At 36.8% G+C, this 14242-nt stretch overlaps 1 protein-coding gene across 1 annotated transcript in view; it reads left to right on the top strand.

Moving 5' to 3' along the window:
* Positions 1-13151: 13151 nt before the first annotated feature.
* Positions 13152-14242, top strand: part of LOC150110293 (uncharacterized) — a 50507-nt gene continuing 49416 nt past the window's right edge. Inside the window, exon 1 of the mRNA XM_090395402.1 lies at positions 13152-13226. Coding sequence (XP_090251528.1) covers positions 13152-13226 — 75 coding nt within the window. The remainder of the gene's footprint in view (positions 13227-14242) is intronic.

Genomic DNA, 14242 nt, shown 5'->3' with positions numbered 1-14242 from the left:
AAGTGTGTCAGTGCTGACACGCGTGTCATAGTTTCGCTATCACTGGTATAGATGAAGCCCTTTGGTCGGAAAGACCTGGGGACAGATTCCAGTCTGTGACGCAAGGAACCTTTTATCACGTGTTTTCGACTAATGGTGAGTTAGTCTGTCTTATACAAGGGCCAATAGTTTTCTTTCCCGGAAACTCGGGTTTTTAATTCTTCCAAAACACTTTGGGGGATGCTGGTAGCCTGCAATGGCCTGTCATTACATTCCAAGGCACACATTTTATTTAATACTTTTAAAGTTTTTAGTTTAAAAAAAAGTAATTACGAAATAGACGACATGCACTTATATGCGAAAATACAGCAAAAACAAAGTGCTACATACCCACTAAAGACCATCATAACCCAAATAAATGAATCATAATCATTAAGCTTTCCTCTTCATTCTTTTGTTTTATCTGCCCACTAAATACGATTATTTACGTGTTGTGTATAAATACAAAAATTATATATATTTAAAAATTATGAACTTTATTATCAGCTAGATAACGTACATGTACAGTAGCATCAAAAATTGCTACACAATCAATACATTCTAGAGCTCCGTGTAGCTCCTGTGTAGCTCCGTAGAAGTGGCGTTTGCACTCTACAGCGCTTGACTGCACGACGAAAGGCGTTCGAATCTAGTCTCCGACTAAAGGAACTTTTTCAAAGCCTTTTCTCGACTGGTTCCAGAGTTAGTCGATCTCTGGCACGGGCTAGCGGGTTTTTCCTCACGAAAATTCGGATTTTTCCTCACGAAAATTCGGATTTTTCCTCACGAAAATTCGGATTTTTCGTCCCGTAAACTCAAGAAAATCGGCCGTCGAACCCACACTATTTTCAGACATTAAATATATTGTGTTAGGGACCACCGGATGGCGGCACTTACTAGCTGCCGCCTTCACTGTGTGTCGATTAATTTGTGATAGCCTTGGGCCAGCTCAATGTGGGCAGTTCAATCTCCAGCCAATCAGAGATTGGCTACCAGTGGAGATTGAACTGCCCACTCAGTCTCCAAAAGTTAGATAGGGTTTAAAAACAGCCTCGCCTACTCCCTATACGGGAACAAAAAGGCGTTAGCTGGTTTTTTTGATTCAATACATTCTTGATGGTCCAGAAGCTATCAGGTTGAATTATTTCTGTCCATCACATATGCACTAAGCCAGCTTGTCTTGGGGGAGAAAAAAAAACTTAGTTCCAAATGGCGATGGCAAACACTTGGCCTTGGTTGAAAACATCCTAGAAAACCCATACGGAAAGACAACAGACGATGCACTGTTTCCTTCCTTCCTAAAGGACAAATATCTGTCGTATTCCTGTCCCCTTCACACATCCTCATGATCGGTTTTCGCCAAGTTTTTTATTATATTATGTCTACCCCCACCGATGAGTTTCCGGTGTGATGAATGCATCCGTTTTTAAATACGGAACACGCCCTCCCATCAAATGCAGGAATATTGATATACTTCCTCCAATCGCATCCATTACTCGCTACAGCACTGTACTGCCTATCAAAATTTAACGTGTCTATCGCACATCACTCTGCTATCATTCATGAAAATATCCATTCTTCCTTGCTTTCAATCAAAATTCTTTATTCGGTCGAATTCTTCTTCAGTTTAACTTTTCATATCTCATGAACGGATATGAATTACGATATAGAATACAGTACAGGTTGGTGGAATTAGGAACTTGCTGTGCTTATATTGCATCTGAACCAGAATATGTTGCTTTTCACTTTCGATCTTCATCTTTTTTTTCCTTTTTTTTTTTTTTTAAAAAAAATCGTTTTTTAAAACGATACTATACAGTATAACCAAAAAAAAAAAAAAAAGTAATACTAAGGAGTGATGTTAATAAGCAGACACAGCGAAGAGGAATCACATTAGAAAAAAAAATCATAAGCAAACATGGGACTGGAATGATTGTGCGAAAGATTACATAAGCACTTCAAATGTGCGTACAATTTCAAAAGATATAAATGACAGGGAGGTTAATCCTATCTGTATAGTTTATTATGGCTGCCAACTGCGTGCGTTCTTCTGGATGGTTGCGGAATGAAAAAATCACTCGTTTCCTCTGGGAAAAACTCTTCCACCTTCGTATGAGACGGGCTAACTCGCCTTAAAGTGGAAAGCACCTGCTAAAGAAGGTTCTTTGCTTGAATTAGAACCCAGGTATTTACAATCAGAGGGTATCTTCGAAACCGACTGAGCTACGGAAGTTATTTATTTAAACTTGACTATTTTCAAGAGCAATAACTAGCCTTTCTTGTGCAAGTTTCTTTGGGGTCCCTTAATGTTTTATGGAAAGAAATAATGAAAATAAATGTGGTACAACAGTTAAGTTTATTAATACATTTGATATATAATTTTTCTTAATATTGCAGATATGTAATTATTATTACATGATACCTCCAAGGACTCATCAAGGGAAGGCACAATCACCCATGCCCACGCGGAATTCGAACCCGCAGCCTTCTGGCTGGAGAGTGGATACGCTAACCACTCGGCCACCCAGATAATCTATATTTTAGAACAGGAAATTTGAAAATATATTATAATATAATTTGAATTAGTTGCCATTCTACATTTGAATAAATGTGTGATTAAAAAGGAGAGAAATAATATTATTTATATATCTTATATATTCTACTGCAGAATATTTTTGGTGAGTTCAGTGAATCAGAGTCTAGAGTCGACGATTTTTTTTTTTTTTTTTTTTTTTTTTTTTCCAGATTGTAGTTCAATATCCTCTCACTGTCCTGCGCCTATGCAGCACCTGTCTAGTTACGGCTAAAACCGCAAACTGAAAGAAAACGGACATTATAAATACTTATTAGGATATCATGGGATTGTGATACTTAATAGCTTTGAATTCGCCATAAGTTATAACTGAAGAGTGTCCACTGATCAAACAATTAGGGCTAAAAGAGCTCTGCCTACTCCTTTTTAGATATATACAGTATAATGTCAGGTGTTTTTTTTTTTCTTATATACTTTTGAACACTACCATCATTTAACATCAGGCTGTGAAAATTAAGTTATTTAATGATATAAAATTGAACTAAACTCTTTATCTGCAAGCCTGGAGATCACATATATGAGGATTCTGAGAAAAATTAGGGGCCTGAACAGATAGCATTAATGTCATATGAAAAATGAAGACATTGTTAACATTCAGAATGTGAGTAGAGCTAACATAAGACGTCATGTTCGCTTAAACCTAATGGGAGATGAAAGGTTAGCAAACTAGGTGTTTAATACTAGGATGGTATGAAAGAAACCCGGAGGACGACCAAAATCTAGATGTGTTGATGTAGTTAGAAGTGCTCTAGAATACAGAAATATAAGATCCGATCGCATTGGAGTGTTGACAAGTGACAGAATAATTTGGAGGAAAATGTTTGACAGGATTTCCTTCTGACTACTTTCTTCTTCTTCTTATCACAATAGAGGATTTAAATGTGCATCTTTCATACAAATGCAAAAGTATGCTGAGGTTTCGTTCGTTTCCCTACCGTTTTCATCCTTATACAGCATTCATTTTCTTTCACGGATTATTAATCATTTATTGTTTTGCTATTGACACTACAGTTTATTCCTCCTCAATGCTTTCCAAACATTCCAGCGCTCATAACATCAGATCTTTAAGAACGCCTCAAAATGCAGTAATGTTGAATTTCATTCCATTCTTCAATGGTAACTGATATATGTTTAGCACAAAAATAGCGCTCATTGTTATCTATTATTATTACTTATGATAATGATCTCAGATAAGAGTAGGTGTCTCATCTCACTAACATTAATTTTAACCTTTCCTGAACGTTCTGACATAAACGATATTCATTCATTCTCTCATTCATTCACTCTCTGTCGATCAGTTTTTCCGATTTTTAGGTGCTGTGTAACCGACAATTTTGTTTTTCTTTGAGTACATCATTTAATCTCATATTCGAATATGAATGTAACCTTGTCATGCTGCCTTCTAGTTTTCCAAAAATTAAACTACTTTTCTCGAAATACTTGATTCCATTCATTCCACTGGAATAGAAATGGAATTGAGGAATGTGTACCCGTTAATCATCTCCTTAAACACCGGGTATACCAGTTGCAACATTTGTGAGAAGTGCAGGTCCCGTCCTGATCTCCCACTTGCCATGCAAAGTACAATTCACGTGTTTCTTGACCACAAGAGTAAATTCTTCTTTTACAGATTTTAATATCACTCCAAGCACCTAGTAATATGAATCGGTAATGTTCATACACATACGAGGCACTGTACAACTATACCCTTGTCTCCCTTCATTAAAGACATACAGTCTGTCCTTTCAACAACAAATGAATTAATAAACCAAAATGGCCTTCAACAAAATCACTTTAAATTCAGAGAAAGTAAATTCTAAGTCATTGGTACAAAGACGCGGTGGTCCGCAGGGCTGCCCCTAAGAATTTTGTGGCCGTATGCAGTAACACATTTTGCATCGCCCCTTCCCCCCTTATTTTTCGTATAGTTTATGCCAATTTTGCCGCCGCCAAAAAACTTGTCGCCCCGTGCAAATGCACGTCGTGCACCGTCGGTAGAGTTGGCCCTGTTACTTAGCTACCTGGTCTCATGCTCGTCGTGGATGTGCAGTTATTCAGCGCATGCAATTATGTGAAAATCACCAATTGGTGCCTATAGACAAATTTCTTGTTCTACAAGGCTTTTAATCATTACAAATCAGGAGCCTGAGTTTTTCTTCCTGCATAAGAGGAAAACTAGTCATAAGAACACATACAATTAACATATCTGCCATACTGGCCTCAACTACAAATGTCAGTACCATCTTAGAATACTGTTTCTACCATTGGTTTAACATCACGTAAAATGCTCAAACTTTTTCATTGCTTCAACTAGGAACTAATACAGGTAATCGATAATTCCCATCCCTCAACACACACACACACACACACACACACACACACACACACACACACACACACACACACACACACACACACACACACACACACACACACCTCTTAATGATTCATTCTACTTTCTGTTAAACAGCTTTCAACCTACAAGAAGTGTGTATTTTTTTTTTCTTAATTTTCCTTCAGTCATTATTTCTACTTCCCTTTGAAACCTTTTCCCACATCCAAATTATGTAGCTCATGTAGAGCCTATGTAGCTCAGTTGGTGACGATCGGATCCATGAAGATTGTAAAGTTTAGGCTAAGATACTGACAAGCATGGTAAAGAAGGAAAAGGTGCAGTATGAGAGGGAATTGGCTGGTCAGGCCAGTGTTAATTCCAGGGAATTCTTCCGCTATATAGCAAGCAAGAGAAAGAATAATAATGGCAGGTTAGCACTGGTGGAAAGTCAAAGCAAAAGGGTGACCGTTGCAAAGGATACAGTGAAATTACTGAACAAGCACTTTTACCATACTGGTGTCAATGATGCTGTGCAACATAGAGAAGGGAGGCAAGCATTAGGAGAATTGGAAGTGAAAGAAACAGAGGTGTATCAGGTGTTGAATGGATTAGATGTTAATAAGGCTGTAGGAATGGATGAAATATCGCAACGTTTCTTAAGGAATGTGCACAACAGTTAGCTATGCCCTTGACTTGGTTAGTTAATGAAAGTCTTGCAGTAAGTAAGAAGGCAAAATAGTACCACTTCACAAGCATAGTGCTAGGACAGAAATCTCCAATTATAGACTAGTCTGTATAATTGCAGCTGTAGTTAAGGTGTTGGAGAGAGATTGCTTAGGAAAAGAATACAAGATTGGGTTGATGAAGATAGTATTCCTTATGATGGTCAGCTTGGTTTGTTTTAACAAATTTATATGCATTTTATGAGAAGGTAATGAGTGTGTTAGATAATAATATTCGTATGGGATCCTTTCTCTCCCGTCCATTTTGGAAGGCGGGTTAAGCCCTTCTGATGAGAAATTAAGTATATATATATATATATATATATGATGATCAGCTTTTACTCGGTTGTTATACATTTGAAAAAAAATATAGATTTAATGACTATAAGACCGAGATAACATATAAAGATTTTAATGATAAATACTACTATTATATATATATATATATTAATGATAAATACTACTAATATATATATATATATATATATATATATATATATATATATATATATATATATATCGTTTGATATCATAGCTCTTCTTCTTAATTCATTTTTGTAATCTCGAGGTAATATACTTAGAATTTCCTTTTTCTCACTGTTCACTCTCGGTTCTTCCAGCAACCCTTTTATTTTCAATTAATAAACAATTAATAAGAATTTTAATTTTTAAGAAACTTTAAGAAAAAGTTACAAAAAAGAAGTGAGCTGATATGATGTTGAAATAAAATCCATAAAATCTAACGGAAATAGAACTGCAGAGAAATCCTAAAGAAATCTTATCCTATTTACACAGGAGAAAGGTGTATTTCATTTAAATACACAAGCACACGCACGCACATACACACAGAATGATAAAAATAAAAAAATAATAAATCAGCTGTTGATTGACTTCTATGGCAAGATGGACGTCAATTCCTAGGACTTTTATCCCTTCGTCGTTAAATTTTGATTATTTATAGAGAAAAAGTTCTGAGCGCTTGGCTCGCCCGAATTATGGCTATGTAGAATCGTTTGAATCGGTGATCAGAACTGCCTTCGGGAGTTTGTTTCCATCGTAATTTGATGATTCTCGAATGAGTTGGTTGGGATGGAGTGATGTCTGAACAAAAAAACTTGGTAGCTGTCTGGATGAGAAACGTAGGTTCTGGCAACTTTCCGTCTTGGTGTAGGAGAGTGTTCCTTATAAATTATGGGGCGTCGAAGATCATTCTGAGGCATTTATTTTGGAGTACCTGAAGTCTTTTGATGTTGTTGGAGGAGGTGTGGCTCCACGCTGGTGATCCGTACGTTAGTATGGGTCTGATGATTGCTTTGTATATTCTTAGTTTGTTTTCTGTACTGACTTTGCTTCTTCGGTTAAGTAGAGGGTAGAGTTGGGCTATTGCTGAGTTGGCTTTGTTGCAGACATGTGAGATGTGGGAGTTGAAGCGAAGTCGATTATCTAGTTTGATTCCCAGGTATTTTACTTCTTTTTGCCATGGGATATCAGTATTGAACATAGTGACTGCTCCGTGGGGTTGCTTTCTTTTTTGTAAAGAGTATGGTTGTGCTCTTGTCTGCATTGACGTCTATCCTCCATTTTTGAAATAATTTTTCGAGATTTGTTGCTGCGTTTTGTAGTCGTTGTGTGGATAGGTATGGCCTGAATGATCTGGCTAGTATCGCCATGTCATCCGCATAGAAAGCCATTATGGTTGATGGAGTGTATGGGACGTGTGAGATGTAAACATTGAAGAGTAGTGGCGATAGAAGGGAGCCTTGCGGGACACCTGCTGTGATCCTTCTTGCAGAGGATTTGAGGCCACGCAGTTCGACTTGAAACTTTCGGTCTTTCAGATAAGATTCGATGATTTTGATGAGGTTTATAAATCAGCCAACGCCTTTTATTCCCTTATATTGAGTAGGCGAGGCCATTTTAATCCTATGTAGTTTTGGAGACTGATTGGGCAGGTAAATCTCCACCGGTAGCCAATCAGAGATAGCTGGCCTATGTCTATCGCTAATTATAAGATGCAACCGAAAACGTTCTGCCATCTCTTGGTACCTAACTCTAATAGGATATGTTACTATCTGAAATAATGTGGGTCCTACGGTCGATTTTCTTGAGTTTAAGGTACGTAAAACCAGAGTTTCCTGGAGAAAAACCTGCTTGCCAGAGATAGACTAACTTGGGACCCGCTCAAAGAAAGGTTTAGAAAATGTTCCTTCAGTTGGAGACTAGACTTGAACTTAAGTCTATCTTCGGGCAGCCTAGTGCAGACGATGCAAGCGCCCTGCCACTGAGCTACATATTTCAATAAAATTTAGTATGAATGCATGCATAGCGCTATAGAAGTAGGGTTTGCATAGATACCAGCATGCCACCTGAAGAAGGTCGTTCTCAGTTCGAATCTAGTTGCCGATGAGAGAAACTTCATTCCACAGGATCCTGAGTTGGTTGATATCGGGCACTCGCAAGTGGATTTTTTCTCCTCGAAACTCGGGTTTTTCGTTCAGTAAACTGAAGAAAATGGACTGTAGAATCTACACTATTTCTGACAATAACATTATGTTTGTGGGACCAGGAGATGGCAGCATTTCTCTGCCTCTCTTAGCTGGATGTCCTTTAAAATTATTGATAGTCTTGGGTCAGCTGTCTCTGAATGGCTACCAGTGGAGATTGAATCCCCCCCTCAGTTTCCAAACAATTAGATAGAGCTAAAACGACCTAGTCTCTTCCCTATAGGGAATAAAAAGCGTTGGCGGATTTAAAATGTAGTATAAGTAATATTTAATACAAATAAAAATTCAGTATGAATACAAATAAACGTATATTAACTCTGAACAATTTTTTTGAAACAAACTTTTGGACGTCCTGAACTTTGTCCCATACACTTGGAGAGATATGTACCAATTCTTCATTCCACCTCTCTCTCTCTCTCTCTCTCTTAAAACTCAAAGCCCAGCACGAAATTATCGTAGCGAAGAGAGAGATCAGCGATTTCGTTTCAATAACACAACATCAACGACTAGGAAGTAGATCTATTATGTTTGTAAACTGCATAGATTCTATAACTAATTTTCACATGATGCTGGAAAGAAAACCTAATAACCTGGGTAAAAAAACTCATATCCGTTGAATATCCCTTCAAATTGTTTATGTACTACAATGGACATCGAGGTTGTCTTTTCAACTAAACTTAGTTTAAGATACTGACCATGCTTTTAGTTTACAAGTGACTAAGAATAAAGAAGGCGTACCTTCTTTATTCTTAGTCACTTGTAAACTAAAAGCATAAAGAAGGCACACCTCTTGATGTATCTCTTGAACATCTGGAGTAGTCCATTAGGAAAACACTGTGAGGATGACCAGCAAGCTACTTGTATTCTTACACGCTTTGAGGAAAGTGAAGGAATAATATAAGCTAGTTCAGCAGAATAGCAATAATAATGAAAATACCTACTATAGAAAAGGCAGAAACAGACTTTTAAAAAACGAATGGAGTGAACCTGTGAGATAGGTGTCATCTACACTGTTGGCAAAAACTTAAGGACGAACATTACTTCTAAAGATTGCAACTGCAAATTCAGATGAATCAACTTGTGGTACTTTGTATAACTGACGATTTCGAGTAGAAAGCGAGTATATATTCAAATTTTTGAATCACGTGCAAAACGTTCACGTAGTAGCACTCAACGTGATAAAAGGCAAAAGGCTGTGCTAAGCGAATTGTATCTGAAGGAAGCCTTTTTCGTGAAGGAATGTTACAAACTTGGATGCCTTGTAATGTCCCAAAGACACCATCTGTATAATATATCGCGCATGGAAGTATTATTCGAAAGCTCGAAGAAGGCCGCAGAATTACTGATACTGCCAACAGTTTGGAATTTTCACATAGTGTGGTGTTCAGGCTATGCAGAGTGTTTCAACCAATTGAATGTGTTCCAGACGTTTGCTAAGAGGTCGCCCTCACGTCAGAGCATAAAGACTAGAAACTGTTATAACCAAAAGACAGGTTTTTGGTTATAACAAAACGTAATCGATGCAATGTGGCAGGTCAGCTTGCAAGTCGGCTCCATTCAAGCAGAGCTCATCCACAGCTCATCGAAGAACGCCTATACAGTAGTGTTCTTTCCATAAAACTTGGACAAGAAATCAATGGGGTAATGTACTATTCACAGATGAGAGTCCTTTTAATCATTCCTCCGATTCTAGACGATTTGCCACTTGATATAGCGTGAAAGTCGTACTGCTTACCATTACGAGAATGTTCTTGAAAGGGATTGATACACTAGTGGAAGTTATGGTGTGGGAAGGCATTATGCTTAATGGGCACACCGCACTACAAGTGCTGGACTATGATTGGTGAACGATATTGCAACGAAGATCTTCAACGTCATATTCGATTGTTCCGCAAAGAATTAATTTTTATGGATGACAGTGCCACACCACATTGTACACAAGGAGATACTTTTGGAGACCGAGGATTATTAATCAAATCGAGTGGCCAGCACGCTCCCCCAGATCTCAACCACATAGAATACGTTTGGAATGCAACAGGGAGACGCATTCATTGCTGTTCGAAATTCTCCAGAAAACAAACAAGGCCTTGTCCTTGATCTGAATGAGGAGTGGGCCAGTTTGTCTTAAAACCACCTTACCGGCCATTATGGATCAAATACGCATCCTCATATGCCGTATCCATCATATATTTCAATGTAATATCAATGGTATTACAATTTTAATATGCACTTCGCATCCATGATAAACTGAACGTATACAAACGTCTTGGCCGGTAGTGTGGTTAAGAACTTCTGAATCACTTGGTGCTAACACGTTGTGAGAGCCGCATCGCAGTTTGGGATGGACATATTCCATATCGAAATATATTTCTGCATAGTTTTCTCTAAGCACTGTACTGTACATTAATTCCTTAAATACGTCCTTAGGAAATTTGTAACGTTTGCCAGGAGTTTGCAATTTAATTTGTACGAAATTCATAACACGTTTTTTGTGTAATATAATTTATTAGTATGCTGGCAACAAACTTATGTTCACATTTGGCTCTAGGCATGAAAAATTTTTCATATACAGGTAAAAATGTAGTTCGTACTTAGCTTTTTAACACCAGTGTATTAATTGGATTGATTTCAAATGGATGACTTCAAACATTTCAGTTTCAAAATTGAAAACAGTATTCTAAAATCAGGCGAAAATGGAATTTATAAAGCTGTAGAGATAAGAAACAATATTGTTTTCAAATGAAAAGGGGAAATTTTTTTCCGAAGAATATGCCAGGAAATGCTACCGATATTAACTCAATTAAAGAAAATAATTCTGATCTTGTTTGAATACCCAAATATTAACAAAGGTAAAGGAATATGAGATCTTTCTTGAGAGAAATAAGATCAGATTGAATTTTGGGAGCAGTTAAATTGACAATGTTGTCCTTGCTCCACTGGAGTATGGTATAAAAAAAAATCAGCATTAAAGGCACTGGTTTTGGAAGCATTTAAAAGATTTAAAATGTTTGAGCACCATAAGATTTGTCAAATGAAAATGTCAAAAAGAATGTACTGTCATCAGCAAAGTTATGGATATGTGATCAGTAAGAAAATTTTATTTATTATTATCATTTCGTGACACCTCTACAGAGTCCAAAGACTCATCGAGGAAGGGCACCTACTCAACAACTCGCCGTCTCCACCACTTAGTTCACCAACTACACTGGACCACCACTATCATCATCATCTACACCAACGCCATCTACTGTCCCACCACCAGTAATATTTTTGTGTGTAAATTGTGTATGTTCTGAAGGCCGATTTGTTTCTATGCGGGATCAAAATAACGAGTTTCCGGGAGAAAAAATCCTGCTACCTCCGCATGAGATCGGCTAACTCACCTTCAATTGAAAAAAAAAAACATATAAAGATTCATTTCGTAACGACGATAATCATACTTAGGCCTTTTCCAATCGAAGGGCTCGAAACCATTGTTCTTCCAATTGCGTTACGGGAAGAAAATCCAGAATTCTAGAATATTTCGGTATTGGTGAGAATATCGGAAGAAAGAAAATCAGACATTATGGAGAGGTGAAAAGCAGACCATAAGATGGAGATTGCGAAATAGGAACGCGATGGCACTGGGGAAGTTGCCTAGGGCACGGATGCCAGGAGAGTGTCTGTGGCATGATATTTTAAGTTATTGAAACTGTCATACTCAAAAAAGCACATATCTGCGAATTTGCTAAAGGCGCTACAGAACTCCAAACTTCTCAGTAACTTGTTGACTAGAAGATTTACTGTACATTTACAATTAAAGAATTCATTATCAGTGACCAATACAGTCCTGATTAATTCTAAACCTCCTGATACTGGAGAAGTTGAATCTGATGATATTTTCCATTATTTTCAAAAGGGGATCACAAGATAGTTTGATATTTGACTATTAACACTTTTTTTTTTATTGGAATGGGTACCCTGCGGCCACTTCACACTTCGGTACCATGCCACACCAATTCTCACCAGGCGGGTCATGAGGTTTCAACTCTCCGAAGACCAGTGATGCAGTCCATCGGACGAGTATGAAAAGTATAAAGGCAAAGAGAGGATGGTATTAACTCCGAAGCGCACATATTGAGTACAACTGAGAAATGTGCGGAAGAGAAGAACTTTAGAAGCAGAAAACTTGTGGGCATCAAAACTAGTTCTGAATTTATGTATAAATCAGCAAAATCAAAAATATTTAACAGCATACATGAAATGAGTGATATAATGGACATATTAAAGAGTAAATGTACGGGATTAACGGTATAATATGCAAAATTGACTAGTTAATAAGATTTTTGGGGTATTGAGAAACGGAATGACGGGGACGAGTTTAGTTTTGCTAAATATAAAAATCTGTCTTTCTGCCCTTTACAAAATCGTAAATATTTTAAACTTTAAAAATAATGCAAATAATGAAATAATGCAAGATACTTGGACTGTTCAGTTAAATAAAAATGAACTATATGGTTTCTGAATTACAGTAAACATATTTAACATGAGAATTAGAGATTATTAACGAAAAATTGAGGTAGTTTTATATTATATTAATAAAATAAAGAATATGCTAAAAACCAGATAGTATTTTTCATTGTCCCTCTCAAAAGTAAAGTCTGGATCCGTAGTGATAATTATTAATCCCATTCTCTTAAGCAGCGTGGAAAAGATGTATCTACTGTCACTGCCACAGTGAAATGTCCTTGAACCTTATTAAAGCTAATAAATGTCACTCAGCTAAACGATGGTAATTTAGAAGTCGAATATGTTGCTAGGCCTTTCAAAACGCTGAACTTCTTAGCCTTGCATCCTTATTGACCATAACGTATCTTGGGTCATATAATGTGATATCATACGCTGGGAGTAGTTACTTTACATGGCACTGCTTCGGCAATAAAAATTAACTCACTACTACTAATCAAGTATTTGCAAGCGTATACTATATAGATTGAAAGATGTCTCGTACACTGGATAATGTCAACTTCGAATTTCTGCAAACTCCTGCTGGTATACTGAGAGTATTAGAAGCCGTAAGTAATCTACGTAATATATTTTAATATTACTGATTTATTCTAGTGGTAACCTTGGTTCATGAATCTCATTATCTGCGTAGTAATAAATTTGATCAATAGGATGTGTGACAGAATAAAATAACGAATCAATTACGGTGTAGTCTTTTCCTTTATTTCCCAATGTCAATTACGTTTTGTACCTATTATTGATCGCTCAGTTGAAGAAACATGTAGAACTTCCTTTTAAAAGATACACTTTACACGCTTTTTCTGTTGAATAGTGGTGGTTCAAATATAATAATAATGTGTACCTTAAGACAGAATGGAATCCAATTTTTGACTTATTTTATGATTTCAAAAAATAAGGGATGTTAGTGTAGATATTATTATCTGTAATTAATGAAGATTAGAGAAAAACAAATAAAATTTATAGGATAATTTTGAAAGTCTATATATTTACATAAAATATTACTTAAACTTACTTTTTACTTAAAATATTACTTTAAAAAAACTGTCTTTAGGGAGTGGTCTGAGAACGTCATTGACACCATGTGAATTTCTTTCGCTGTGTATATATATATATTTCACTCCAAAATTGTCTGTCCATGGCTCTCCTTTCCCATGCCACTCCTGCAAATCTGATATCATCATCAATCCGTCGTGATTTAGGTCGGCGTCGCGGTCGTTTTTCCCTCTCGTGGAATTCCAATCCAGTACTTCTTTTGTACATCGTTGATATTATCTTCGAGCAATATGCCCAGCGCACCCACTTCAGATGTTTCACTCTTCCTATCATGTCAGAGACTTTGGTTTGGTTTTTTAACCATGTATTCCTTTTGCGATCCAGTCTTGTGATATCAAGAATACTTCTTTCCATACTAAATTGTCTTGTTCTTAATTTCCTTTGCATTTGGTGTCCATGTTTCACAGCCATATGTTAATATAGGAAGAATACACTGGTTGAAAACTTTTCTCTTCAGGCATTATGGTAGTTGTCTTTTGAATATTGAATGTAATTTGCCAAATGCTTCCAC

Source organism: Typopeltis vanoorti, chromosome 1 (assembly GCF_054136105.1).
Source record: "Typopeltis vanoorti isolate ZY-2024b chromosome 1, IOZ_Tvanoo_1.0, whole genome shotgun sequence".
NCBI lineage: Eukaryota > Metazoa > Arthropoda > Arachnida > Uropygi > Thelyphonidae > Typopeltis > Typopeltis vanoorti.
The sequence above is the reverse complement of the archived record's forward strand: the minus strand, read 5'-3'. Positions and strand labels throughout refer to the sequence as shown.